This window comes from Molossus molossus, unplaced genomic scaffold (assembly GCF_014108415.1).
Source record: "Molossus molossus isolate mMolMol1 unplaced genomic scaffold, mMolMol1.p scaffold_m16_p_9, whole genome shotgun sequence".
NCBI classification, from domain to species: domain Eukaryota; kingdom Metazoa; phylum Chordata; class Mammalia; order Chiroptera; family Molossidae; genus Molossus; species Molossus molossus.
In genome coordinates, this window is record NW_023425403.1 from 9,820,042 (window position 1) to 9,847,058 (window position 27,017).

Consider the following 27,017-nt stretch of genomic DNA (forward strand, 5'->3'; position numbering starts at 1 on the left):
GGCACATACCTAGGTTGTGGGTTCGATCCCCAGTTGGCGCATGAACAGAGGGCAGCTTACCAATGTTTCTCTCCCATTGATGTTTCTCTCTCTCTAAGCATGTCTTCCGGTAAGGATTAAAAAATTAAAATGAAAAAAATATTAATAGAGGTCCATAGAGGCATTTCTAGGTTATCTTAGCTCTGTGCACTGCGGAGGTGGACCATACTCAATGAGGGAATTAGCACACATGCTCAGTAACCTGAAGTTTGAAAACCAATATGGGGTAAAGCATGTGCACCTTTCTGTCCTCATGTTTCAAAATTTTGAATGTAATTAACAAGAGAAATATAAGTAAAATAAGAATACTATTTTGAAAATATTCCTTTCCCCTGTAATGCACATTTGTTAGTAGTCATTCTGCTATTATGTCTCCTATAGGAAAGGAGAGAAGGGTAACGTAACATTACCGAAGTCCCTATCAGGGAGATTGAGGAGGTGAAAATCCACTCATCCAGCACTGGTCCTTGAGAAGTGTAAAGAAGGGAAGCAGGCATTTGAGACATGGGTCCTGACCTCTACTCCATAGCATGAACTTCACCTGTGTCAGAATTGCAGCAGTGGGAAAAATGACAATTTTCATTTAATGAGCCTTCCTGGTTTACCCCGACTATAAACAAATAATGCGTCACTCTGTAGGAGGGTCCAAGAGGTAGAAAGGAATAGGCTTGAGTAGGAAATACCAAAGGCATCAGAACCCTAAATACAGAGTCACAGTGCACAACACCAGGGGGCACCATTCACATGGAATTTAATGGATGTCGATAACAATGAATGATGTCCCTTGGAGTGGGAATCCCTGAGATTGTTGTATGAGTAAACTTACTAGAAAAATCTTACTTTAAAAAAATAATTTGAAAAAGTATTGGTGGTTCTCTGAAGCATGGAAGCATATATATTCTAACAAACTTGTGGGTAGCATATGCTAAAGTTATTTATTGATGCTGGGAGCACTCTTTTTACTTGGTAAGAAATTACTTTTTCCAACATTCTCTAGAGGGAATTATTTCAAGACAGCCTAAAATCAAATCAGAAGTAAGGCTGCTTGGGTTAAGTTAAGGAATTTTTTTTCTCTACTCAAAAACCTTGGGGGAATTTCAGGAACCAGGCAGATGAAGAATTATGTCAGCTCAGGTATGGAATAAAACTGAGTCTGCTTTGTGGTCTCCTACAGATATTGTTCCTTAATTAACATCAAGTTTGCTTCCCAACATTTGCTGCAAATCCACCCTCTCCTGCTAAGTTTCCCTTTCATTTTTTTCTTTGCTCCACTTATTTTTTTCTTGGTTGTTATCTTTTGTTGATATGAGCTAACATAAGTGCCTAAAGATTTTAAGATTCTTACTGTCTGAAACCATGGAAGATAATACTTCAGAAGTCAGACATCCTATAAATTTCACTGATGTTGGTTCTGGGAGAACGGTGACAAAGCAAAAACTGCGAACCCCTTTTGATCTCTTGTAGGTATAAAGCAAGAGGGGAAGAGTGGTACATAGGAAATCTATAAGGTCAGCTCAACCTTGTTCCCATGAAACAGATTTGTGAATTTTTTATAGACTTCGGTGGTTTTTTAGAATTTAAAATTCTATCCCTTTTATTGTAAGGTAATTCACGCCACCATATATCAAAGCCAGGCTTCCCTACTGAGCCATGACCTACAGTAGACAAACTAAAATAACATTAACAGCATATTGATTTTCTATTGCTGCTGTAACAAATTACCACAAATTTGGGGCTTAAACAATACCAACCTGTGGGTTTGATCCAAGTAGGTCTCCCCAGGCTCAAATCAAGGTATTGGCAGCTCTGCGTTCCCTTCTGGAGGATCTGAGGAAAATCTTCCTTGCCTTTTCCTGCCTCCAGAGCTGCTTGCATTCCTTGGCTCGTTCATGACGCTCTTCCTCTGTCTGCAAAGCCAGCAATGGTGGGTTGAAGCCTCAAATTGCATTTCACTGATCCTACTGCTGCCATCACATCTCTCTCTCTGATCCTGCCCATCTCTTCCACTTTTTCTGCCTCCCTTTTTCACGTACAGGGACCCCTATGATTGATTACACTGGGTTCACACAGATAATCTCCCTATTTTAAGACAATCTGATTAGTTGTTCCTCGGACCAGCTTCATCGTCTGCAATATTAATTCTCCTTTGCCATGTAACATAACATATTCACAGGTTCTAGGGATTAGGACATGGATACCTTTGGGGGTCCATTATTCTGTCTACCACACAGAGGTCTGAATTCAGCACCACCACCACTATTTATCTTTAAAAGGTTGGCTTTCTAACTTACAAATGACAAGTGTTGACTGCCTTGCTTCAGAGCAGGATACAGTATAAAAGTGGTACAGCACCATGGCCAGTTTGGCTCAACGGTCAGAGCGTGGGCCAGTGGCCCAGAGAGACCCAGGTATGGTTCCCGCTAAGGGCACATACCTCAGTTGCAGTTTGTCCTCTGCGCTGGTTGGGTCATGCAGGTAGCAACCACTCGATGTGTCCCTTTCACGTTGATGTTTCTCTCTCTCTCTCCTCTCTCTCTCTCTCTCTCTCTCTCTCTCTCTCTCTCTCTCTCTCCCTCCCTCCCTCCCTCCCTCCTTCCCTTCCTCCCTCCCTCCCACTCTATCTGAACAAAAAATGGAAAAATGTCCTCGGGTGAGGATAAAAAAAAAAGAACCACCACCTTCCTTGTGGGTGAGGAGGTGGTTGAAGACTAAAAAAAAAAAAAAAATGGTACAGCTTAAAAATGAGTTCTTCCGTGCATCTTGATAACTGCTTAAGACTGATGTACTTATTTTAAATGACATCGATCACAAGTAGTCTCTGCCATGTAATCTTAAAGGTCTAACAAGGAATCCTCCTGCTACTCCAGGGATCCTTAAATAAGAAAGACTTTCTCTTCATAGTCAAGTAATGGAAGTAAAATCTTAGCTGCAATGGCAAACAAGTTGTTGAGTTTTTCGACTTCTTCTGGGGCACAGTAGACAGCGGAGAACTGCAATTGTGCCATAATGAAGTTAGTGTGCGTGGGGTAGGTATCAACTAAGTGCTCCATGGCTAACTCCACTGCCTGCCTGACTGACCTCGCAAATGTTAAATGTGAACTTCTCATTGCTGAGCAACATACATCTTAAATGTGTAGCTCTCAAGTATAGTTGGACAAATAGCCAAAGGGCACATCTAATTATTAAAACACTTGATTTTACGTTCTTCATAGCCATAAGAGTTAAATCCATCCTAGGCATTTAAAAAAAATCATGTTAAAATCTCATTGCAAGTATCCTAAAGAGGTCGAAGGGAAGTGTCTATGAGGAACATAACAGCATGCATTTCACTTCAGATAATATAATCCTAAAATCAGAGATTGTTTTTTAAAAATTTACAAATCCCAATTTTGTGTAGTTCAAAGAAAGAGTATATTTGTTTGGAAAGAGTATCTTTATTTCATCATTCTACCACTTCAAAACTTTTAAGTGTTCAAAGGTTAGCACAAGATAATCAACTAAACTTGGGACTAGTATGCATAATCAACAATCATTTGGAAATTGTATATATAATAGTGTTGTGATGGTCAATTTTATGTCAATTTGCCTGGGCCACAATGGTGCCCAGATATTTGGTTAAACATTGTCCTGGGTGTGTCTCTAAAGGATAAGATTAACATTTGAGTCCTTGGACTTTGAAAGCCCATTGTTGGCCTCATCCAATCTATGGAAGGCCTGAACAGAACAAAAAGGTTGAGTAGAGAGGATTTGCTGTCTTTTCCGCACAGTTCAAGCTGGAACTTCAGTCTCCTGCCTTCAGACTCTGACTTGGACTGGAATTTATACGACTGGCTCTCCTGGTTTTCAGATCTTCATAGCTGGACTGGAACCACTGGCTCTCCTGGGTGTCCAGCCTGCTGGCTGCAGATCCTGGGACGTCTCAGCCTCTAAAACCATGTGTGCCAATCACACACACACACACAGTCATATATATATTATATATACATATTTTGTGTATATATGTACTACAGTGCTGTTATATGATACAGCACCCCCCCCCACACACACACACACATACACACAAAAGCACCTATAAACAAACAAGTACAGTAATTGCTTGAGTCTTTCCTGAGTGCTAGATCTTTCTATGTCTTTGGATAAAAAACCACCAATGTTCAAAGAGGAACACAGTCTTGTAGATACCCCAAAGGTTTTTAATTCATTTCAACCCACACTTAAACATTTTCCATGATCACAAAACAATGAGGAGAATGAATAAAAACAAACTTGGAAAGAAACTGGAGAGTCTAAGACTGAGACCCTCATTGATCCAAGGCCTGCTAGCTGGTGTCCTTCGAGTCTCAGTCCGAAGGCACCTCCCCACAGAGGCCATCTTTGACCACCTCAATAAAAGTAGCTCCCACCCGACAGCTCTAGCTTTGAATAGATTCTCAACTGGAATTCCAGGGAGCCCTGGGTTCTGCAGATGTCAAAAGGGGTTCCACAAGAGTCTGTGAATTGAAAACCGTTTTTTAAAAAAGCTTTGCGCTGTGCAATGCTAACACTCACAATGATTAACTGTCCTTTTTTGTTAGAGGTCTTTCAGCCCTATATGGCAGGGCGCAGGGCAGTGTTCATTTGAATCTGTTCTCAGTGAGTTTTTGACATTAGATAAAGGAGTCCATGTGATCATTGGTCAGCACTATTGCAGGTACCTTTACATCAGCTGCTTCGCTGATATAAAGGTAGCAAGATGTGGATTGTTATGGGTAGATGTAAATTGTTACTTACTTTTGGCTTTTGCTTCTCTTCTTTAGTTTATTATTATTATTTTTTGAGGGAGTACGTGCCCCTAGCGGGAACCGAACCCGGGACTCTCTGGTCCACAGGCCGACGCTCCAACCGCTGAGTCGAACCAGCCAGGGCTATTATTATTATTATTATTATTATGCCTCTGTTTTATATTTGTGTTTGATTTTTTAAAAATGTCTGATGGTCCAATATGGCCATTAAAAAAAAAACAAAAAACATTTTTATTGAGTTTTAGAGAGAGGAAGGGAGGGAGGGAGAGAGAAACATCTACTGGCTGCCTCCTGCATGCCCCTTACCAGGGATGGAGCCTGCAACTCGGGCATGTGCTCTGACTGGGAATCGAACCAGCAACCTTTTGTTGCACGGGACAATGCTCAACTACACAGGCCAGGGCCAACATGGCTATTTTTAAGGAAAATACATGGGATTGAAGAGAAACATTCTGAGCCTCTATACCTTATGGACAATTCTATAATTAAGACTAATTATAACTTTGTGTCTTTTCATTGCACTGATAAAATGAAGGACACACAAAAAGTTACTATCAATGGGTTTTAGGTGGGCTGGTGATCCAAGCTGGCCTATTTCATTGTGTGTTGTCAAACAACTTAAAAATGCAGCAGTTGTTCCAAAAACTTTGAAAAGCACTTAACTACAAATCACAGTTGTTTGATAATAAAGGTGCTGATTCTTTTTTTTTTTTTTCTTTATTGATTTTTTTTAAAGAGAGGAAGTGAGAGAGAGAGAGAAACATCCATGAGAATATCAATTGGCTGTCTCCAACATGCCCCACACTGGGGATCAGGCCCACAACCTGGGCATGTGTCCTGACTGGGAATTGAACCGGCGACCTCTTGGTGCATGGGTTGATGCTCTACCACTGAGCCACACCAGCCAGACATAAAGGTGCTGATTCTTTTAAACAGCTACTAGAAACTCAAAACAAAGGGTGTCAAGCCCTGGCCGGTGTGGCTAGGTGGTTAGAGAGTCAGCCTGTGGACCAAAGAGTTGCAGGTTTGATTCTGGTCAAGGGCACGTAACTCGGTCGGGGTCGTATGGGAAGCAACCAATAGATGTGTCTCTTTTACATCGATGTTTCTCCCTCTCACTCTATCTGAAAATAAATGGAAAAATATCCTCAGGTGAGGATTAAAAAAAAACAAAGGGAGTCAAGTTTGTGTTTTGTTTTTTTTAAGTCACATTTAGTGGAAAGGGTCAAGAAGCAATTTATTTAGTAGCTAAACTTATTGTCCAGAAAAGGAAAAGTCACACAATTGGTGAGAATATCATAAAGCCACCATATAAAATGCTAGGATAAGATTTAATATGAGAAATTGGAAAAATTCTGCTTTCAATAGAATGATAAGTTGAGGTAGTGATGACATGTCCCATGATGCTGAAAACTGTTTTTCTTTTTCTTTTTTTTCATTGATTTTAGAGAGAGAGGAAGGCAGAGAGGAGGAGAGAGAGAGAAGGAGAAAAACACTGATGTGAGAGAGAAACACTGATCGGCTGCCTCCTGCATGCACCCCAACTGGGGATTAAAGCTGCAACCCAGGCATGCGCCTTGACCAGGAATCAAATCTGCAAACTTTCGGTGTACCAGATGTCACTCAACCAACTGAGCCACACTGGTAGAAAAGTTTTGTGTAATGAACTGAAAAACAATAGCTCTATTCAGGTGGATGAGTCAACAGATTTTACCAATAAATGTCATTGTAACATTGTAGCATTGGTAAGACTTATAAATGATAATAAATCTCAAGAAAACTTGCCTGCTGTAAAGATCCACCTGAAACAAGCAAAAACCAAGAAACATTTAGTATTTTCCTTTCTGGAAAACAAAAGTTCTGTATTGAAGGAACCGTGTTCACAATCTGTGTGATGGCTCCTTAAGAAGTTTCACATCCCTTGTAAAGAAAGAAAAGCATGACAGTGTCACAACACACTGCTTTCTTCACAGAGAGGTGCTGAAGTAAAAAAGTGGAACCTGGCTGGAGTGGCTCAGTGGATTGAGCGTTGTCCCATGGACTGAGAGGCCCGGGTTAGATTCCGGGTCAGGGCACATGCCCAGGTTGCAGGCTTGATCCCCAGTAGGGGGCGTGCAGGAGGCAGCCAGCCGATCAGTGTTTCTCATAGATGTTTGTCTCTCTCTACCTTCTCTCTCTTAAAAAAAAAAAAAAAAAAATCAATAAAAAACATTTAAAAACTCGTGAAGATGTAATGCCAAAGCTCTGAGTGATTTTACAAAATTAGGAAACTGCCCTGGCCGCTTTGGCTCAGCGGTTAGAGCCTTGGCCTGAGGACCAAAGAGTCAGAGGTTCAATTCCAGGCCCTGATCAGGGTTGTGCAGGAGGCAGGGAGGCAACCAGTCAATGTGTCTCTCTCACATCAATGTTTCTCTCTCTCTCTCTCTCCTCTTTCTCCTCCTCTATCTAAAGAGAAATGAAAAAATATCCTCAGGTGAGGATTGAAAAAAAAAAGCAAAATTGGTCAACTGTGCTTAAACAAAGGCCAGTTCACTTGAGTATGTTCTAAAAGCTGTGGAAACCTGGGTAAGGACACAAAAATCTCCTGACACTCAGTAAAATCTGGCAGCTTTCCAAAAGAAGAGTTCTTAATGTGGGTATTTGAACTGACAGGCAACTTGAATACTTTTGCGAAAACAGTAAGTTGAATTTTTCTGAATATAAAGAATATCAGCAGAAACTATTTAGCAAACACTTTATCACATGATCTAGATGGATACATATCTGAGGCCTGGGAGAAATGTTTTGACTCTAAGTATCAAGATTCTTGGGGATAAATAAATACACATTGATAAAGAAAATCTTGAACTGTTTCTACTGCAGCTTGTCCCTAAGAGGGAGGAAAGATTTCAGTCAGCCTCAAGTCTTACTGAGCACTGCCTGGAGGAAGGCAAACGAATGGGACAGTGGTTTGCCTTCCTTCCAGCACCAACCACTGAATGACCAGGTGAGGGACCTTTTCTCTGAATCATCTGCTCAGCTTGAGAACTTGACATTGAGAGAAGATAAAGAATATTGTCAACTGCAGTCTGATAGTAAACTCTAGATAAGATTCATGATCTCACCCCAGACAAGTTCTGGATTTCTTCAAAAGTAGAGTATCCTGCTACTCATAGGCACACAATGAAAATTCTGCTGCACTGTTCAACTTCTTACTTACACGAGCAAATATTTAGTAGCTTAACAAGAACAAGGATAGCAATGGTCTCATTTCAACAGAAAATGAAATCTATGGGTGCATATTTCAAATTTATTCCAGGATCAAGTATTTGTGTAGTCCAAAATAATCATAGACTTCTTTTGTTTTCTTCCTTTCTTTTTTAAAGTATATTTTCTTGTATTATTATTATTTTTAATTGTGTTTATAGGGGTGACATTGGTTAATAAAATTATATAGGTTTCAGGGGTATAATTCTATAATACACTAATACAGGTTTCCTTTAAAAAGTAAATTTTACTCTTTTAGTTTCAAAAATAATATTTTAATGCACATAGGCATATAAAAGACTAAGAAACCAAGACATGTCAACAGTAACTCTTTTATTCTAACATTTTTGCATTTATTGATCATCTGTTTGTATTTTTTTTTATTTATTATTCCTCACCTGAGGATATTTTTCTACTTATTATCAGATAGAGTGAGAGGGAGGAAGAGAGGGAGACAGAGAGAAACATCAATGTGTTAGAGCCACATCAATTGGTTGCCTCCCGCACAACCCGACCAGGGCTGGGGACAAACCGCAACTGAGGTATGTGCCCTTGACTGGAATAAAATTTGTGACTCACTGGTCTATGGGCTGACACTCTAACCTCTGAGCCAAACTAGCCAGGGCTGTTTTTGTTTTTATTTATACTTATGCCTGTAAGCATTTCCTCAACACTTTATATGTCTATAGAAGACTATATCCCTATAGAGACTATAAATGGATTCTGGACATGGACCAAAGATTTGATTTACTTTAAATCCACACACAGCAGATACTTTATGTTAACTATTCTTTTTTCAGTGAATCCTATCAAGATTCGGATGGACAAATTGGGTTTTAAATTTATTCAGCACTTTGTATATGGCTGTTTTCTTTGGTGATCCCAGGAAGATTCACTAGACTCAGTAGCGGGTTATACACATGGCTAAGATTGATTGCAGCAAAAGGTAAAGAGCAAAAGCAACAGGAAAAAGATGCATTGGTGAAGTCCAGAGAGGTTCAGCACAGGCTTCCAATGTCCTTTGTCTGAAGCTACACAGGAATTCTCTCTAGCAGCAAACTACAAGCCCACTTGAGTCTTAGGGTCCAAGACTTCTATGGGGAGCTGTTAATGTACACATATTCTGCTATGCAATCAGCCATGGCAACTGAAACTCAGGACCCCAACAATGAAACCAGGTACACATTTCTACAAAGCAACTTGACAATCCAGTGTGGCATGATCCATTGCCCCAGGTGTATATAACAAAATCATCACTAATACAAAGAATACCCCAAGAGCCAAATTCCCAGGATTGGACAAGGGTCAATCATGGTTCCCTTAGAGACATGCCAGGAATAAGCAACCAGACCTGATGCATTAACTTTTTTGTCACAAGGATCTGTAGTCTTGCTATCATCTTTTACCAATTCCTGGGTTACAAAGAGAAATAATTTAAAGGCAATTATATCCTGGCAAATGACAAGATATTTTTAAGACCACTGCATCTCTAAATAATTTATTCTAGTCTAACTTCCCAACAAACACATCCCAGCCTCCAATTTCTATAGCTGGTTGTTTTTTGTAAACCAGCAGGTTACATATAGGAAGTAGTACTTTCCGCTATTTGAAATAAGAGGCCTAAGATTGACAGACCCCCACAGATACCAAAACTATAGGGCTATAATCCTTGTATGACTTGAACTTGTATCTTTTCCCCAAACCTGCTTTGCCTCCTGGATATTCTATTTCACATAGCCTTGTCATAAACTACCTGTGGTCCAAGCCAAAAGGCTAGATGACTTATCTTCTCCCCGTCCCCTAAACACAGTCACTCAACCAGTTATTACCTCCTAGAAAACTTCCTGAATCTATCTCCTTCTTTCCATAGGACCTCATTTCCATTAATTGCTCTTTTCTTGCTTCTCCTTCCCACAGGCCATTATTCATTACAGCAGAGGTGTCCTGTTCTTTCCTAGAAAGCAACACCACACACTGAAGAATTTTCTGAAGAACATGTTTTATACGAAGTACTGTAACCACTCAGGTCACTATGTTCAACTGTTTTCCTGTATGTTATTTATCTACTAATATCTATTTTATTGGAGTAAATTAGCTTTTATCCCAAATCTAAAAATACGCTCAATGGGACAGAAGCAGTTTCTTGGAGTTCTCTGAGCCATACAACAGGAACATGAATAGCTGCTTCCTACACCTCATCCTCTCTGCTGCATGGTGTCTGGGCTCTTCTCCCAGCCGTTCTCCTTTCTCATCTATTACCTATGCACACATTCCTCTTCATTAGACACTTCCGCTAAATTCCAATCCTGTAGAAAAGACCACAAGTTCAATGAGACTTCAGGGAAACAAACACTCCTTCTTGGGTAAACACATTTCGTAGGTTCCCCTCTGAGGTCATAGGCAGAAGTTATAGATGGCATTAACACATAACATCAACCTTACTATGAATTTTCAAACACCTGATTCACAAAAATAATAAAATTATCCCACCTGAACTTAAAATACTTAAGTGAGATTGCACAAAAATGAAGAAAGCTCTTAACTCATTGAGGGTCATACTGAACGAGAAAAAGCCTTTTCCTAAACTTCTAAACTGCTAAAAATCTTCACACAAAAAATATATTTGAGTCCAAACTGCCTAGATTAGTTCCTAAAGTGGGAAGTCTTCAAAAGCTTCAAATATAACTATTGTGATATTCCTTGATTTTAATTTTGTATAATAATATATGTGCAATTAGTATGCCGGTATGCAAAGCACAGACATTACTAACAGTAGAACAATTCTCAGGAAGGTGAACTAAATCTACATATTTAGTGTATCTACTTGTTTGCTCCTTTCCTAGAAAGTAATATACATATGCATTTTGTTATCTAGAAGGTGCAGAAAGGCTTTTTTGTTGTTGCTTCTTTTATATTTAAAATAAAGTTTAAGTTTTGTAAAAGTAATATGTACTGTAATAAAATCAAATGTACAAAATGACATTTGTGAATTCTAAGTCTCCCTTCACCTCCAGATTCTCAGGCCCTAAATCAGAGGCAACTACTATCAGTAGATATGGCTGGACTCTTCTTCCAGGGATACTTGGCCTGGATACAAAAAGTTAGGGATATTCTAAAGATAGTATCATGTAAAGAAGCCACTAGACTCTTTTGGAGTTATTTTTGAATCAATATCCAATTTTCAAAGATCAGATAGGCTATTAATCCAACCATTACATTATATTAATCCAATATAATACAGTATTATAACTATATATTTTTATTGTAATAAAATTAGCAGAAGTAATTTTCATAGATAGAATTTATATATTATGGTCCCTAAGCTATAATTCTAATATTGCACCACCACCATTAATGGCTCAAATAGTCATTTCTTTCTCTGATTCTTCTATTTTTCCCATAGCAGAAAGTTTTTTTGCCTCTACTACTCTCCATATACATTTGCCCTATATCTTTTAGATCTTAAAAAAAAATCTCTCTAATCTAGTACTTACTTTAGCCAGATACCAGAAGAAAATATTTCTGTTGTCATTTCAGTTATGTCCATAGTCTTCTCCCTGAAGATGTGACTGAAGGTGTTATGCTACAGGATCTGGAGTATACACCAGTTAGAACAAGCAAAGGTAACTACACGTAGACTGCAGTCAGATAGTGAACACAACCTCTGTTCTCAAGCAGAATAAAACAACTGAGGGCAGTCTAGCAAATAAAAGAAAATCAGATAAGTTATTTGTATTAAATAAATATTTTTATTTTCAGGACTTGGGTGTCTTATTTTATAGAACTGGCACATTTAACATTACTTGTAGCAAAATAAGGTTTAAACACAATCTTCCAGAAACACATGTATAAAGCAAGATATATACTGATTTCCATATATAAACCTCAATTTATGAAGATAAATTAGATAAACAATTTTAAAAATGTGTTACCCTGAGAAGATAAATCAATAGTCACCAAAATGCTGGACTAAATTAACAATGCCAAGAGTAATTAATGTAACAATAGTTCCAATAAGGCCTTATTAAATAATCAATTAGAATCATTTAAAAGGGAAAAAAAAGATTTAGCAAAAAACTCCTGGCCAGTAGCATTAGTTTATTTTTATTTATTTACTTATTTATTTTTTTGGTACGTGCCCCTAGCAGGAACCGAACCCGGGACTCTCTGGTCTACAGGCTGATGCTCCAACCACTGAGCCAAACTGGCCAAGGTGCATTAGTTTATTTTTAAAAGACCATTCTTACTTCACAGAGCTGATGGTATAAGGCATTTGCTATCAAAATTAAATAATTCTAAGGGCGGTGTGGTTTCTAGTACTACTTTTACTTTTGTAATATTCTGAATATTATTGTTTAGGAAATCGTAATTTTCCTTTAGAGGTAATTTTGTTAAGTTTGCTGCAAGACTTCTCCCAAAAGTTTTACAATATCCTAAGTTCTTAATTTGTTTGCTATGGTTACTTTTTTCCTTTCCAATGATTATCAGCCAGAAAATAAGGTGAACTAATATCTCTTTACTCTTAAATTTTTCGGTATACACTTATTTCATGAATTGCTATGTGACCCTCAGCAAGTTACTTAACTTCTTTGGGTCCCCATATTATCACTCTTAAAAAAGAAAGTTGGTCTAGAGGTGACCTATAATAGGGATCCTATTAACGTGATGGTTATGATAAACTACATCAGCAGCAGCAGCTCACTCAGCTAGCTACGCAGTGAGGCTGCCTGTTGCCTGCTTTCTCTTCCTCTGGGGAAATCACTGATTTAAGATTACTTTTAGCTATAAAATGTCTGAGTCTATAGTGATCATGAGATGAAAGATAACCATCTGAAATTGTGCAAAGTTGAAATGCATTTTTTTCTTCTTCTTTTCCCTCACCTAACTTCTACTTGTTGAGTACTGTGCAGGGTTCTGATAGAACAGACATGGTTCCTGAATAAAATCATTTTTTTTTAATCCTCACTCGAGGATATTTTTCCATTTTTTTGTACAGATAGAGCGGGAGGGAGAGAGAGGAAGAGAGAGAGAGAAACATCGACGTGAAAGGGACACATCGAGTGGCTGCCACCCGCACGACCAACCAGGGCCGGGGACAAACTGCAACCGAAGTACGTGCCCTTAGCGGGAACCGAACCCGGGTCTCTCCGGACCGCAGGCCGACGCTCTAACCGCTGAGCCAAACTGGCCAGGGCAAAATCATATTTTTGTAGTTATTAGTAAAACAAAGAAACAGAACATATAATTTTTTCTTTGTTGATTTTTAGAGAGAGAGGAAGAGATAGAAACATCGATGAGAGAGAACGTCCATTGGCCACCTCCCGCATGACCCCACTGGGGATCTGGCCCACAACCTGGGCATGTGCCCTGACCAGAAATCAAACCAGCAACCTCTTGGTGCAGGGGTTGACGCTCAACCACTGAGCCATACTGGCCGGGAAAGAAACAGAACATATAATTTTAAGGAAGTCTATGCTACCTCAGCTTTCAAAATATTCCCTCCCCACTGCTCTTCTGTGCCCATTTGATGAAATTAATAGGAAAATCTCTAAAATTAAGAGAAGTATCTGACTGGCATTGAGTTGAACTTTAACCTCAAGCTTTCAAAGAAATGTAAGAGGTCACAGCTTTAATTTCCAGTGGCTTGATTACTTTAAGATGCTAGGCTAGCCCTGGCCGGTTTGGCTCAGCGGTTGGAACATTGGCCTGCGGACCAGTGTCCTAGGTTCAGTTCCAAAAACAAACAAAAAAAACAAACAAAGATGCTAGGCTATTGTTGTATACACTGATTCTCTACAAAAATATTTTAAGGTAAGATAGCTCACTAAGATAAAGAGGTATCTACAGTGACAGAATGTGTTGGCATGTCTTTTATCACACTTATGGGTCTACATTACATTATTTGTATACGTTGAACAATTTATATATATTTAATTTTGTACAAATTAAGTTTCATCAGCAAAATTAGACAAGAGTTTGAACTCTGAACATATTAATATCTTTCTTCCCTAAATTTTAAACCCTTTCCCCTGCTTTTAGGAAACATAGTTGCATAATTCAAACTCCTTCAATATTGTGACCTAGTTCCCCCATCTTGATGTTATAATTGGCTCAAGTAACTATGGTAACCATCCAGGGAAAACAACATTTTTCTGGTCAGCAATATGCAAAGTATACCATATGTGTTTATTTTTTTTCTCTGGGATAACTGAAGTAGATAATATGTTTTTCTTTTTGATTATGGAAATATTTTATTATACTGAATTTTCTCTTAACTATAGTCCCAGTGATTCAGTCCCTGCATTACAATGTTTTAAGATCATCCTTTGCTGTGTACTGATTCTAAATGCTGAACAGTACTATAACCCATAGTAGGATTGATTGTGTGTACCAACTTGAAATGTGTTGTCTACCTCATAAAATAAATGTACAGGCTGACATTGCTCAGATTGTAATATTCTATTTCGAGAACCTGGTGTTTTCTTAACTGTGTCCTTTAGTCCTAGTCAGTGTTTCCTTAAAGCAAAAAACTAAAATGTATTCACATCTTCAGGGTATACTTAGATACAAGAAAAGTTACCTCCAGTTTGTAGTGAGTCTTAAAAAGCTTCATTTTAAAATGTTCTCATCGATGTTTCTCTCTCTTTCTCTCCCTCTCCCTCTTTCTAAATCAATAAAGGAAAAAAAAAAAGTGAAAAAGCTTCATTTTAGCCCTGGGCGGTTCGGCTCAGTGGTTTGAGTGTTGTCCATGGACCAAAGGCTCTTGGGCTCTCGAGTTAGATTCCCTGTCAAGGGCAACTACCTGGGTTCTCGTTCGATCCCCAGGAGGCAACCAGTGGATGTAAGAAATCCATGTTATTGTTCTCTCTCTCTAAAAATAGACAAAGATTCACTTTAGCTCTATTTTATTTTTCTGTAATTAATGTCTACTACTTCTGCAATAATGAGACTAAACATGCTTTAAAACTGAGCTCAGTGGAAATGCAGACTTTTTTTTTAGTTGCCTGCTACAGTAAAGAATTTAAAAGTTTTGGTTATTTTTCTGTACAATTTGAAATGCTTCATTGGACCCTGTAGAACAAATTATATTATAAGTTAACACAAACTCCTAGATTTTTAAGGATTTTTTTAGTTGCATTAGGTACATTTGTACAGTAAGCTATCAATTGGTGACCTTTTAATGTGGAAATTTTGTTTAAAGTGATTTTCTTGAATTTACCTATATTTTGAGCAGTGCTTTTCAACCATCCAAATATCTTCCTTAGAAAAACATTGGTATCTGCTTCACTGAATTAAATATGGAATTAACTACCTCTTACTGATTTAGAAAGGACCTGACCAACCAAATGCAAAGTGTGGAGCTTGCTTGGATCCTGTTGAACAAACCAAGTGTAAAAAGATATTAAAACAATAGGGAAATTTGAAATGTCCGGAAATTAAATGATAGTAATATTTTTTGATGGGATAATGGTATTGTAGTTGTTTTTAAAAGTTATCTGTTATCTTTTCATATTTAAAGTATTTACAGCTAAAATAATAATCCAGCAAGGGTAAGGGGGTCATAGATGAAATAATATTGGCAAATGTTCAAGCTAGGTGAATAGTATATTAGGATTTACTACACTATTTATCACCTCTACTTTTGTGTTGGAAAATTTTCATAATTAAAAAAGTTTTTAAAATTAAAAAGTTGAAATAGTAAAGGATTTCGAATTTAATAGGCCTGATTCATGCAACAGCTGAATTTTCTCAAGAGGTGTCATTAGGAATCCTTCAGAACTATTTGCTAGTTTTTAATCAGAGTCTGAAGTTGTTGCTTTGCCCTCTCAGTATAAACAAGGGCTATAGGACATAGGTTTAGACGCCTAAGCAATTCCTACAAGGGACTTCTCAAAGTCACTGACTTAGAAATTAAAGGTAACTTAGGGATTTCAGTTACTATATATTTTTAGGGTTACTTTATGGTAGAAAATATATTGAAGAGCAAATAAAATGCCCTTTTTGGTTTATTCCTAAGATTAAGTATCACCAATTAACTTCTATGTTGCAGAGAATTGGGAACTTGAGGGGAGAAGGGAGAGGGAGAAAAAACATGGAACGGCTGCCTCCCACAGGCACCCTGATGAGGGACTGAACCGGAAACCTGGTATGTGCCCTGACTAGAATCAAACTGGCCACCTTTGGGAGACCATGCTCCAACTGAGCCACACCAGCAGGGCAGAAATGAGAACTTATAATTACATTTAACAAAATAAGGAAACCCAATCTGAAAAAGTCCCAAATTTCCAGTTAAGTAATTACTAAGGCCCAGCAGGTGTGGCTCAGTGGTTGTGCATCAACCCACACACCAGGAGGTCAGGAGGTCAGGAGTTCCGGGTCAGGGCACATGCCCAGGTTGTGGGCTCAATCCCCAGTGGGGGGGCATGCAGGAGGTGGCCAATCGATGTTCTCTCTCTCCCCCCCCCCTAAAAATCAGTAAAGAAAAAAAATTTTTTTTAATTATTCAAAAAAATAATTACTGAGAAGAAAAGGACATTATAATCAAGGTCAAGACCTGATAAATAACCGAGGTCAAAAGTTGAGTGTGGGGAGTATGGTGACTTTTTTCCCTTGTGAGTACATCTCAGTATGCTTTTACAAGTATGGCAGGAATAGCCAAACCTTTGATTAACTTTTATAAATATAGCAAGAAAAGCACGTCTAAAATAATTCATACACACACACACACACACTGCCATCTTAGAGTGTTCTTTATAGGTTTAGACTAACATAAGCTGAAAAAAGTCATTATTTGTATTTTTTTACTTCCTTTCTGCCTGTTCAACAGAATTATGAAAGGTGAAAATAATGCTGTAAAAGGTCTCCATTCCCATACTCAATGTTCCTTCCTCACATCTTGCTCTAGGTCCTGGAGGGAGCACTCTCAGTACTCTGCATCATTGCCTTTTCTCACTTCTAGTTTCTAACCACGTGTCTCCTCTGCCTGCAGATCACTCTTCAGGCTGAATAAAATCCCTCGGTGCATTCGGTGTCTAACCTGAAGCAATAAAAAACGAGGCATCTTGCATTACTTGGGGCCTTCAATAAATCTACAAGTAAACAAAAACAGCAGGGTTCAGATAAAAAGCAATACATTTCAATTCTTAACAGCAGATCTCTATATCTCTATCTCTATATATATTTCTCTCTCTCTCTCTCTATATTTTTTTACTCTCTCTAAGACCTGACTTCTCAATCTGAAAGATTTAAAGGGCAGTAAAACCCCTAGCCGGTTCTCAGAAATGCAAGGCACCCCGGCCGGCCGGGCGAGCACCACCCCAGCAGCCTGCGCCGCGGCGCCCGGGGAGCGCGGGGCCACCTCCGCGGCCTGTGCAACGCACGCTGCTCCCAAGACGCGAGCTTCTGGAGTGCTGGCGATGGGGCTGGACTTTCAACTTCCCTCTAGCTCAAGGGCTCGATTTCTCTTTAATGTCAGCGGTTACTGACTACTACGAGCGGTTTCACAAGTGCGCTCCAGGGGTCACGGTACAGGTGTACCACCGCGGCGAACACCCCAATCTGTCCCCCACGCACGTCTTCTTGAACTCAAAGGTGCTCCTCACAGCAGGGTCTGTTTACACAGACATTCCATTAAAAGTCTCCTATTCGCTCCGCTTGCACCCACTGCTCCCACAAACACACGTCACCCCGCGTACCGAGTCCGCCGGGACTGACACGCGCCCCCGGCCGGGCCTCACGGAACACCCCGCAGGCAGGGACCGCGCAGTAGGACGGGGGCCAGGTCCCCGATTGGATCTCACTCCGGTCCACACCCCTCTTCCCTCCGGCCAGCCAGTGGGTTTTGGTCTGAGGGTGAAGATGTGACAAGGTGTTGGGGTGCCCCTCGCCGGCGTTCAATGCTTCAACATTCTGCCCACGGAAAAAGACTTTTTTTAGCGGCTGTCTGTGGTTGGCCAAACACGGCCCCGGGGCAGACGCAGCTGCACTAAGGAAACGGGGTTCCCGGAGAGCCGGGGGCGGAGGAACCTGCTAGACTCCGGGCGCTGGGAGACGGAAGCACGCCGAAGCCAGGAGGGAGATTTAAAAGGCGGGACGGCTGAAAGAGAAAGAAAACGCGGGGCGCTCGTGAGGGCTCCGCCTACCTCCGCGATCACCCCCCGCCGCCCCGAGAGCCCCGAGGCCGCGGCGGGAGGGGGCGCGGGGCCGAGAGCAGCGCCCAGGCGGCGGCGGCGGCGGCCCGGCGGGACCACCACCTCGGCGCATGCCGGGAGCCGCGCGCGCTGCACGCTGGGCCGCGTAGTCCCCTCGGGCCTCACTCACTCCAGGCTGCAGCGGAAAGCGGCTGCCTGCTGCTCCTTTTAAGGCTCGCGAGAGGCCGCGCTAGATCCACCGATGGGGAAAAAGTCGGTAACTGCGGGCCGAGGGAACCGGGCCAAGTCTCTCCCTCCCTGTGGCAAGGGCGCAAGGAAAGAGTCGGCCACCTTCCCTTTCAAGTCCCACTCAGACCCTGGGCTGAGCGGTGGGCCTGACAGTCATTCTCCTTTAAGAGGGGGCGGGGCGCAGCTGCCGTTTGGCCGGGCCGAGAGTTGACAGACCAATCGCCCGGGCGGCGGAGGGAAGGCGGGAGAATGCGAACCCTTCGGTAGGGCGGTAGAGGCGGGCCCCCAGCCTTATTAGGAGTGAGTCCTGCGCAGGCGCAGTGGCGGCCACCGCGGAGGGGCGGGGGCAGTCCAGTGAGAGACTCTCCGACAGGCTCGGAGGGTGATTGGGAGAAAAGGGGGCAGCGAAGGGCTTGTCATGGGGATCCGAGCTAGGAGACGGCACTGGTAGAATCTGGGAACCCCGAGGGGGGCAGGAAGTGTCAACGCCCGAGACCCCGGCGCCAGCTCCGCTGGCGGGATCCCCGCTACTCTAGTCCCGAGGAGGGAGGACAAAAAGGAGGGAGCCCTGATCTCGCCCCGCCCCTGGGCTTGTTACCGCGGGGGCGGGGAGTGAGGGCTTCTTTTGGGGGGAGTGGAGATCGGGGGACTCGGCTGTGTCCTCTTGAGCGGCGGCCGGTGTCCCCGCGGCGCCGGGCTGCGGAGCAGAGGAGCCGCGGCGGCCGTGGCTGTTGCATGTGTGGCTGCTGGATGCGGAGGCGGCGGCGGCGGCGGCGGCGAGGAGCAGCGGCGGCAGCAGGATGTTAGGGCAGCAGCAGCAGCAACTCTACCCGTCGGCGGCGATCCTGACCGGGGAGCGGAGCCGGCTCCTCACCTGCTACGTGCAGGACTACCTCGAGTGTGTGGAGTCGCTGCCCCACGACATGCAGAGGAACGTGTCCGTGCTGCGGGAGCTGGACAACAAATATCAAGGTAGGGGCCACGGGGCAGCCTGTGCGGTCCTCCCTCCCTCGGTCCGCTGGCCTCGCAGCAGGTCGCTCTGGGAGCCTGCCCGAGGAAGTGACACTTTCCTCCCCTCCTGTGACAGTCTCTGCGAGTGCACGGAGCGGGTCTGGTGTGTGGGGCCGGGGAGAGCGACGGGAGAGCGGCGGGAGAGCGGGCTCGCGGCCCTCCCTTCCCCGCCGGCGGTCGGCGAGGACTTCGGTGGGGTCTCAAGGGTGGGGGTGGGGGCCGCTCGTCAGCCCACGCTGCAGACCCAGCGGCTGCAGCTGGCGTGGAGGGGAATCAGCCATTTTAAGTAGCAAGCATTTGTTCTGGCCCTGGCTTGCTCCGTGCCGCAGACCCTCCTGTCCGGCGAGGGAGCGTGCAGCGGGCGGCGGGCTGTAGGGAGTGAGTGGCCGGCCCGCTGGGCTCCGGGCCTGGCCGGCCCCAGCCCCTCGGCCCCCACCCCCTGAGAGCATATGCCTTGGAACGTGCGGGGGGAGGGGGCGAGAGACGACCGCGAAGGCGGACTCCGGGGAGGTCCCTCCCTCTGCTCCCGGCTCCCGCTCGGCAGTCGGGGTGTCCGTTCTCCTCTCCCGCCTCAGGGAGAGTTCGGGGCTGTAGCCTTTTCCCAGCTCCTTCAGCCAAAGGGTTAAAAGGGGAGGGGTCCCCGCGGGTGAAGGAAGAGGGGTGTGTGTGGCTGGGAGGGCCCCCTGTCCTGGGGGCGTGGCCTGCGGGCCTGACGTAGGCATGGGAGGGGCGCAGAGCGCGCTCCCGCCCGCCTCGAAAATGGCTGGTGGCTGTAAGGTGTGGGCTGCGCTGGCTGGTCGGGCGGGCGTCGGAGCCGTGAAGGACGTTAGTTCCTCTCTCGTAGCGTCAGTGCTGGGGTATGGGGCATGTTTGTTGTGGTTTTTCGACTCTTTCCCAACCACTCAATTGTGACGAGGGACAGTCCGCTACTGGGAGCGTCCCTGGCCCTGGTTCCGGTCCTTGCGTCACTTCCGGGTACCAGGAGGATGTGGGTGGTTGACTGGGCAACCGCCTGGCGTCCCTTAACCCCTCCCTCTGCCAAGTATAAGTGATGAGGCAAAAAGCACCCTTTGTGGTCAGACCCAAAGGCCCAAGGACAAGGAGTCAGCCTTTCTTACAGAGAGTATCACTTATCATCCACTATTGGTGGACCCTTCACCTGCTACTAGCAGGGGAGAAGTTTAAATGGGGAGCCGTTGTGCTTTTAACCACCCTGAATCAAGGAACAGATCTTGGATATAAAGAGGAAACAGCTATACTGACTTTAAAGAGAGAACTTGACCCATTCACTGTTTTTTCTAGATACGTCGTGTCGTTAATCATAATTTACTATCTAAAGAAACCACTTCTGGGGCGGCATTCTCTGGCCTTTAGCATGTTAACATACTTAAATGTCTCTGTTTTAAAATCTAATTTATTTCTGCCTTCTGAATCCATGATTGATAGGACACCTCACTGTTAGGGGGGAGGAGAATTAATGTTGATTACTTACTGTGTTTTTGCTGTGCCAGGTCTAGAACATTATCTCATTTAATCCTCACAATACTATGAAGTAAAAGTTTATGGATAAGTTAAGCTTTACAAGGAGTTTAAGTAACTTGTCCAATTAGGTGGGGGATGTTTGACTTCACAGCTTGGCTACTTCAGGTTCCAGGCTTACTGTTTTTTTGTTTTTGAACTATTTTAATGTTTAATTTTTTTTCAAAGGAAGGCTCTTGAAAGGTATTTTCTACAGACATGGAGCATTGTAACTTAAAAATGAAAATGAAACATATGTGCTTAAGAATTGTATGTTCAGCATGGTTAGTTTTTCTGATAACTCTGAAGTTGGTAAAGGTTTTCACATTTCTATAAAGACACATACCTATATTTGTCTTCACAAAAGTTAAGCTGTTTCTTTTCATTTGAATTGGGAGGGACAGTTTGTTACAGGGAAATCTTCCTTCCGTCTTGACCATCTGCTCTGGTAGCATGGGAAACAGTATTAGGACTTAAAAGACTGAGAGAGTATAAAAATTTCTAGCTGCATTAAGATTGTGATTAGTTTCAAGATTAATATAAAAACAATGATCTAGTTTTCACTCTGCACATGCTTACTATGTTCAGCTTTCAGTTTTATATTTAATAGCTTTAAATACTTGTGTGTTCTTGGTTCAGAATTATTTTATTTCTTTGCTAGTTTTAAATTATTTTCTGATTCTGGATCTAATAATGCAGTATTTAGTGATATAAATTATGTTAACAATCAAACTTCCTAACTATTTGAGACACTTTAGAAATTACTGAGGAACCTTAAAAGTAACCTTAAAAACTTAAGAATAGACAAATGAAGAAAGTCGTACAATAATGAAATATTTATTATGGGATATGGTTATTAGAGAACCTCAGCTTTAGTTCCATTACTTTTGTTCATAATTTCCTGGGTAAATAAACTTTGAACTAAGATTTAATACTTAATTTCAAGTACCTTTCTTTCAGCTTAGTAGAAAATGCTTAAATGGTGGAGCCAGACATCCAGCTCTGGCAGAGATAGAAGTCTGGGGTTATCTCTTGAGCTTCATTTTCTTTAGGTATGGAAGTGATGGCTTCCTCATGGGGTTGCTATGGGGATTAAATAAGAAAATTTCTAACACATAGAAGGGTTTCAGTAAGAGTTTCCTTCTTTCACTTCAAAATTAAGGTGTCTTAAAAATTTGAATTTTTATCTCATGTATAATATCAGTGTGTTGGTATGATATAATTAGCTTCTAAGTCCTGATTAGTAGATAAAGAATATTTGAAATAAGAGTTCCCTTTATTTTTTAACCTTTAAATTGTGTGTGTCTTCGAGGAGGGTAGTGTGCAGGAAAATAATAACATTTTTCCTGGAAGAAAATTAAATTCTTAAGAAATCCACTGACATACCTAACTGGGCAAATGAGCTAGATAAAACCGCTGTTTAAAAATATGCTGTGCAAGTGTGAGTACCCTCAGATGTGTAGTGCCACTTTGTCATGTATCTGAGGTTAAACAATTGTCCATCCATTGTGAGTACCTACAAATTCCAGAGAGGAGATACTTGCTTTGTATTACCTTCTTGCAGAGAGCCCCAATGTATGTATTGTACTTGTCTAACATTTCTGTTCTTATCATTAGAATAATATTGGAATATAAAACAATGGTCTGCCATGTGGTGTGATAAATTAGAGTTAATTTTTTGTTTCTCCCCCTTTACTAAGACAGAAGAACTCTTTCAAATAGTGTTAAATCTCATAAAGATAAAAATTAGAATAGATTTGAATAAAAAATAGTCTTATGTAAACTTTGGTGATGTGTGGAGTTTTATTTTCAGGTTTTAGTATACTGTCTAGTGACTCAGCTATTTTTAATAAGATTTAACTGTTCCAAATGCTATACAATACCTAAATCAGCAATTCAAAAGCTCACTTAGAACCAGCTGCTGAGTTATCTACAAAAGTATAGTGAACCAATGCTGACTTGACTGTAATTCTGTTAGTAGCTTAGTCAGTTGATGCCAGAACATGAACCTAAACCTACCTACTCTGGAAATAGTTTAGGTTTCAGAATTCTCTCTCATGTGACAAAATAAATGAGTCCTTAGAACTAATATGATGGGAAGCTAAGAGCTACTTCTGTCTGTTTTAAGAAAGTCCAGGGAGTTCTGGCCAGTGTGGCTCATTGGTTGAGTGTGGACCCATGCACCAAGAGGTCGCTGGTTCGATTTCCGGTCAGGGCACATGCCCAGGTTGTGGGCCCAAACCCCAGTGGGGGCATGCAGGAGGCGGCCAGTCAGTGTTCTCTCTCATTGATGTTTCTATCTCTCTCTCTTTCCTCCCCTCTCCCTACCTCTCTCTCTAAAATCAGTAAAGAAAAAATATTTTTAAAAAAGAATGAAAGTCCGGGGTGGAGGGGGGGTGATAGGAAAGTAAAGGTGTAGTGTCTCCTGAGTCATGCAAGTCATTGATTGAACTGTAAATCCTGTAAATGCAGTTGGACATAATCTGCAGGCTAGTCCTTAAATTTCTTTAAGTTTTACAGCTGGAGTCTGGCATGTAAATTTTATATACAGTATTGTTTTGAGATTCAAATGAAGTATAGTCAATGTGGCACTAAGTAGACTCTAAAGTGGCATATAGTGAGCCCATCCACATAAAATACTTTTGATTATTAATTAGCCACACATTTTGTATTTTATATCGATTAATGAGTCATAGAATTTTGTGTTCTCTTATTTATTTCAAAATATACTTTTATATTGGATAACATATGGTCTTTGTATGGGAAATAGTGTTTTTTAATGTTCACATACTAAAGAAGAGAGTAGTCTTATGGTTAGAGTTCATTATAACTTTTCTAATTCTGTCAAAGATAACTTGAAAAATGTTGTATGTGCTAGCACACAATAACCTTCTGATTTTTCTTTTCCTTTTTTAGAAACATTAAAGGAAATTGATGATGTCTATGAAAAATACAAGAAAGAAGATGATTCAAACCAGAAAAAACGCTTACAGCAGCATCTTCAGAGAGCATTAATCAATAGTCAAGAATTGGGAGATGAAAAAATTCAGATTGTCACACAAATGCTCGAATTGGTAGAAAATCGGGCAAGGCAAATGGAGCTACATTCACAGTGTTTTCAAGATCCTGCTGAAAGTGAGCGAGCCTCAGATAAAGCAAAAATGGATTCTAGCCAACCAGAAAGATCTTCAAGGAGACCCCGAAGACAGCGAACCAGTGAAAGCCGTGATTTATGTCACATGACTAATGGCATTGAAGACTGTGATGATCAGCCACCTAAAGAAAAGAAATCCAAGTCAGCCAAGAAAAAGAAACGCTCCAAGGCCAAGCAGGAAAGGGAAGCTTCACCTGTTGAGTTTGCAATAGATCCCAATGAACCTACATACTGTTTATGTAACCAAGTGTCTTATGGGGAGATGATCGGATGTGATAATGAACAGTGTCCAATTGAATGGTTTCACTTTTCGTGTGTTTCACTTACCTATAAACCAAAGGGGAAATGGTATTGCCCAAAGTGCAGGGGAGATAATGAGAAAACAATGGACAAAAGTACTGAAAAGACAAAAAAGGATAGAAGATCGAGGTAGTAAAGGCCATTCACATTTTAAAGGGTTATTTGTCTTTTATATAATTCTTTCAGAATTTACTTTCAGAAAATGTTTTAGGGTAAATGCATAAGACTATGCAATAATTTTTAATCATTAGTATTAATGGTGTATTAAAAGTTGTTGTACTTTGTCTGTGACCTTAATTTTCTGCACTGAATTACCAAATATTTTAAACCAGGTAGTCTGTAGATCACCTGATGAAAGGAGCAGGGAATAGGGAGAGAGGGTGGTGTGGACATTATAAAAACTTCACAAGCCATGCTTATTTCATTTTCACTTAAAACGCGATGCTATTTTTTGGGTTAACAACAAAGTTTTGCTGGCCTTTTCGTTCTACATGCTTCAAAAATTTAGATAATAATTAGAGATATCTGCAAGCATTAAAATTATCCTGGGTAATTGAAAATAAGAACACTATATGCCATTTAAAGCTTATTTCTCCCTGGCCCCATTTATACATACACTTGTTCATCTCTAGTCTTCCCAGAATTTAAGAAACTAGGGATAATAACTTGGGATTCCATGTGGAATAATGTGCTCTTATTAGAGTATTTGCTGCTGTCTTTTCATTAGTAGCATTTTGATACACTGTTAGTAGCCCATTTGTAAATGACTTGCTGCTGCTTCATAGACACATCTTACCTAATGCTTAATAAGGGAGTTGTGTTTTGTTTTGTTTTAATTGGGACAGGTAAGAGTAGTTAGAATACTAAAAATGCCGCCATTGGCTTATATTGGCAAAATTTGGGTTCAAGATTGAGCAATGAAAAAAAAAAATCCTTCCTATTTAATAATATTTTCTGTATTGACTCACTGTTGGTACGCCTGGACACAGGCCTATCACTGGGCAAAGGGCATATACTAGTCTTTAAATATTGCCTTTATGTCAAACAGTAACTTAAATAATTTTGCTAATGGCTATAGTTCATTTCTGTCCCAATCAGTGATTATATATTATTTTAAGTAACAGTGTATTTACTTTCTTAACTTTCTGGTATTGGTGCTGTTTGATGTCTTCACATTTAATGAACTAATTTCATTATAACAATGCAATTAATAATGTATTTGTAAACTGAATTTTCCAAAATCCTACTATTTTAAGGGTAAGCATCTTGATGGATGTGTGTCCATATATTCAGATAATTTTGGGGGTTTGGGGGGGGGGGGTGGGCAGCAGATTGGCCAGTCCTTTAAATCTATGTGTAACATACTTTTTATTCCTTATTTCTTCCTAATCTGATTATCTTGATTTGATTCTTTTTGAAAAATTCTGTCTGCTTGTTTGGAAAAAAAATTGTTTTTTCTCTTTCAGCTCTCCTGTGTGACTTCTAGGCATGTCATTTCACTCATCTGGGTGTCAGATTATTCGTGTGTATGTAATATGAGGTTGGCTTAAATATTCCCAAGGCTCTTTTGAAATCATAGTGTTTTCACTGTAGTGAAGATTTTAAGAATCAAGTGACTTGGTGTTCTCTTTCATTAATTTTGTCCTTCATTTTGAGGTATGAAGACACTATTTTTTTATCCTCATCCAGGGACATTTTTGCATTTTTATCTTGAGATAGAGTGGGAGGGATAGAAGGAGGAAGAGAGAGAGAGAAACATTGATGTGAGAGAGACACATCAAGTGGTTGCCACCCACACGACCCCAACCAGGGCCGGGGACAAATTGCAACCGAAGTATGTGCCCTTAGCGGGAACCGAACCAGGGCCTCTCTGGTCCGCGGGCCGATGCTCTAACCGCTGAGCCAAACCGGCCAGGGCATGAAGACACTTTAAAAGTGAGCTTAGAGACAGGTAAATGCACAACATTTGATTAATTTATGTCCTATGGATATTTTGATCGATGACTAGAGTTTATTATATTACTTCTTGAGCAAGGAATATTAGCATGATTAGTTATTTATTTTATTGTAACTTGTTGAGTTTTAAACTCCTTTTCTCACTTGAGACCATAGTATTTGTGTTAGTAATTGCATCCTTGTTACCAGGAAAAAGCTGCTTACCTGACGCCATTAAAGATATGAGTATGTGGAAAGCCCCCAACAGCTTTCAAATATGATTTACATGGAAGTCAGCACTTTTTCATACATAAATTTAATTCAGCATATCAGCAAATAATAAACTTCCAAATAGAAGTGCCCAAATTTGGATTAGTCTTGACAGGAAAACAAAGGTACGGAATCCTGAAAGATGTGCTCTTTAAGACCCAACATTTAAAACAGTTATATTTTCATGAATTTCTTTGTGTTTTCTATACCACATAAGAAGTAGAAGTCTTAAGTTTGCATAATATTGTGACTGGGATTTTTCTTTCTGTGTTATAGATTTTCATACTTTATATCATGCTTACCAATGCATACTAGATACCAGTGTTTCCCAAACTGAACTCACAATGGAATTAACTCAAGAGCTTCAAAATATTCTGATGCCTG

At 41.0% G+C, this 27,017-nt stretch overlaps 1 protein-coding gene and 1 long non-coding RNA gene across 2 annotated transcripts; one reads left to right on the top strand and one right to left on the bottom strand.

The window, feature by feature from the left end:
- Nucleotides 1-455: 455 nt before the first annotated feature.
- Nucleotides 456-18,113, bottom strand: LOC118622657. Its single transcript, XR_004958103.1, has 6 exons — nucleotides 17,762-18,113; nucleotides 16,960-17,155; nucleotides 11,561-11,765; nucleotides 9,896-10,020; nucleotides 1,791-1,946; nucleotides 456-580 (listed from the first exon to the last, which is right to left on the bottom strand). It is a non-coding gene; the product is annotated as an uncharacterized LOC118622657 (long non-coding RNA).
- Nucleotides 18,114-18,825: 712 nt separating this feature from the next.
- ING2 (inhibitor of growth family member 2) lies at nucleotides 18,826-24,712 on the top strand. The gene is made up of 2 exons (XM_036250033.1): nucleotides 18,826-19,417; nucleotides 23,891-24,712. The coding sequence occupies exons 1-2, from the start codon at nucleotides 19,246-19,248 to the stop codon at nucleotides 24,559-24,561; spliced, it is 843 nt and encodes a 280-aa protein (XP_036105926.1). The 5' UTR covers nucleotides 18,826-19,245; the 3' UTR covers nucleotides 24,562-24,712.
- Nucleotides 24,713-27,017: the final 2,305 nt, after the last annotated feature.

Coding starts and splice junctions, on each gene's coding strand:
- ING2 (XM_036250033.1), top strand. CDS start 19,246: ATGTTAGGGCAGCAGCAGCAGCAACTCTACCCGTCGGCGGCGATCCTG. Junction 19,418..23,890: donor GCTGGACAACAAATATCAAG/GTAGGGGCCACG, acceptor TTCCTTTTTTAG/AAACATTAAAGGAAATTGAT.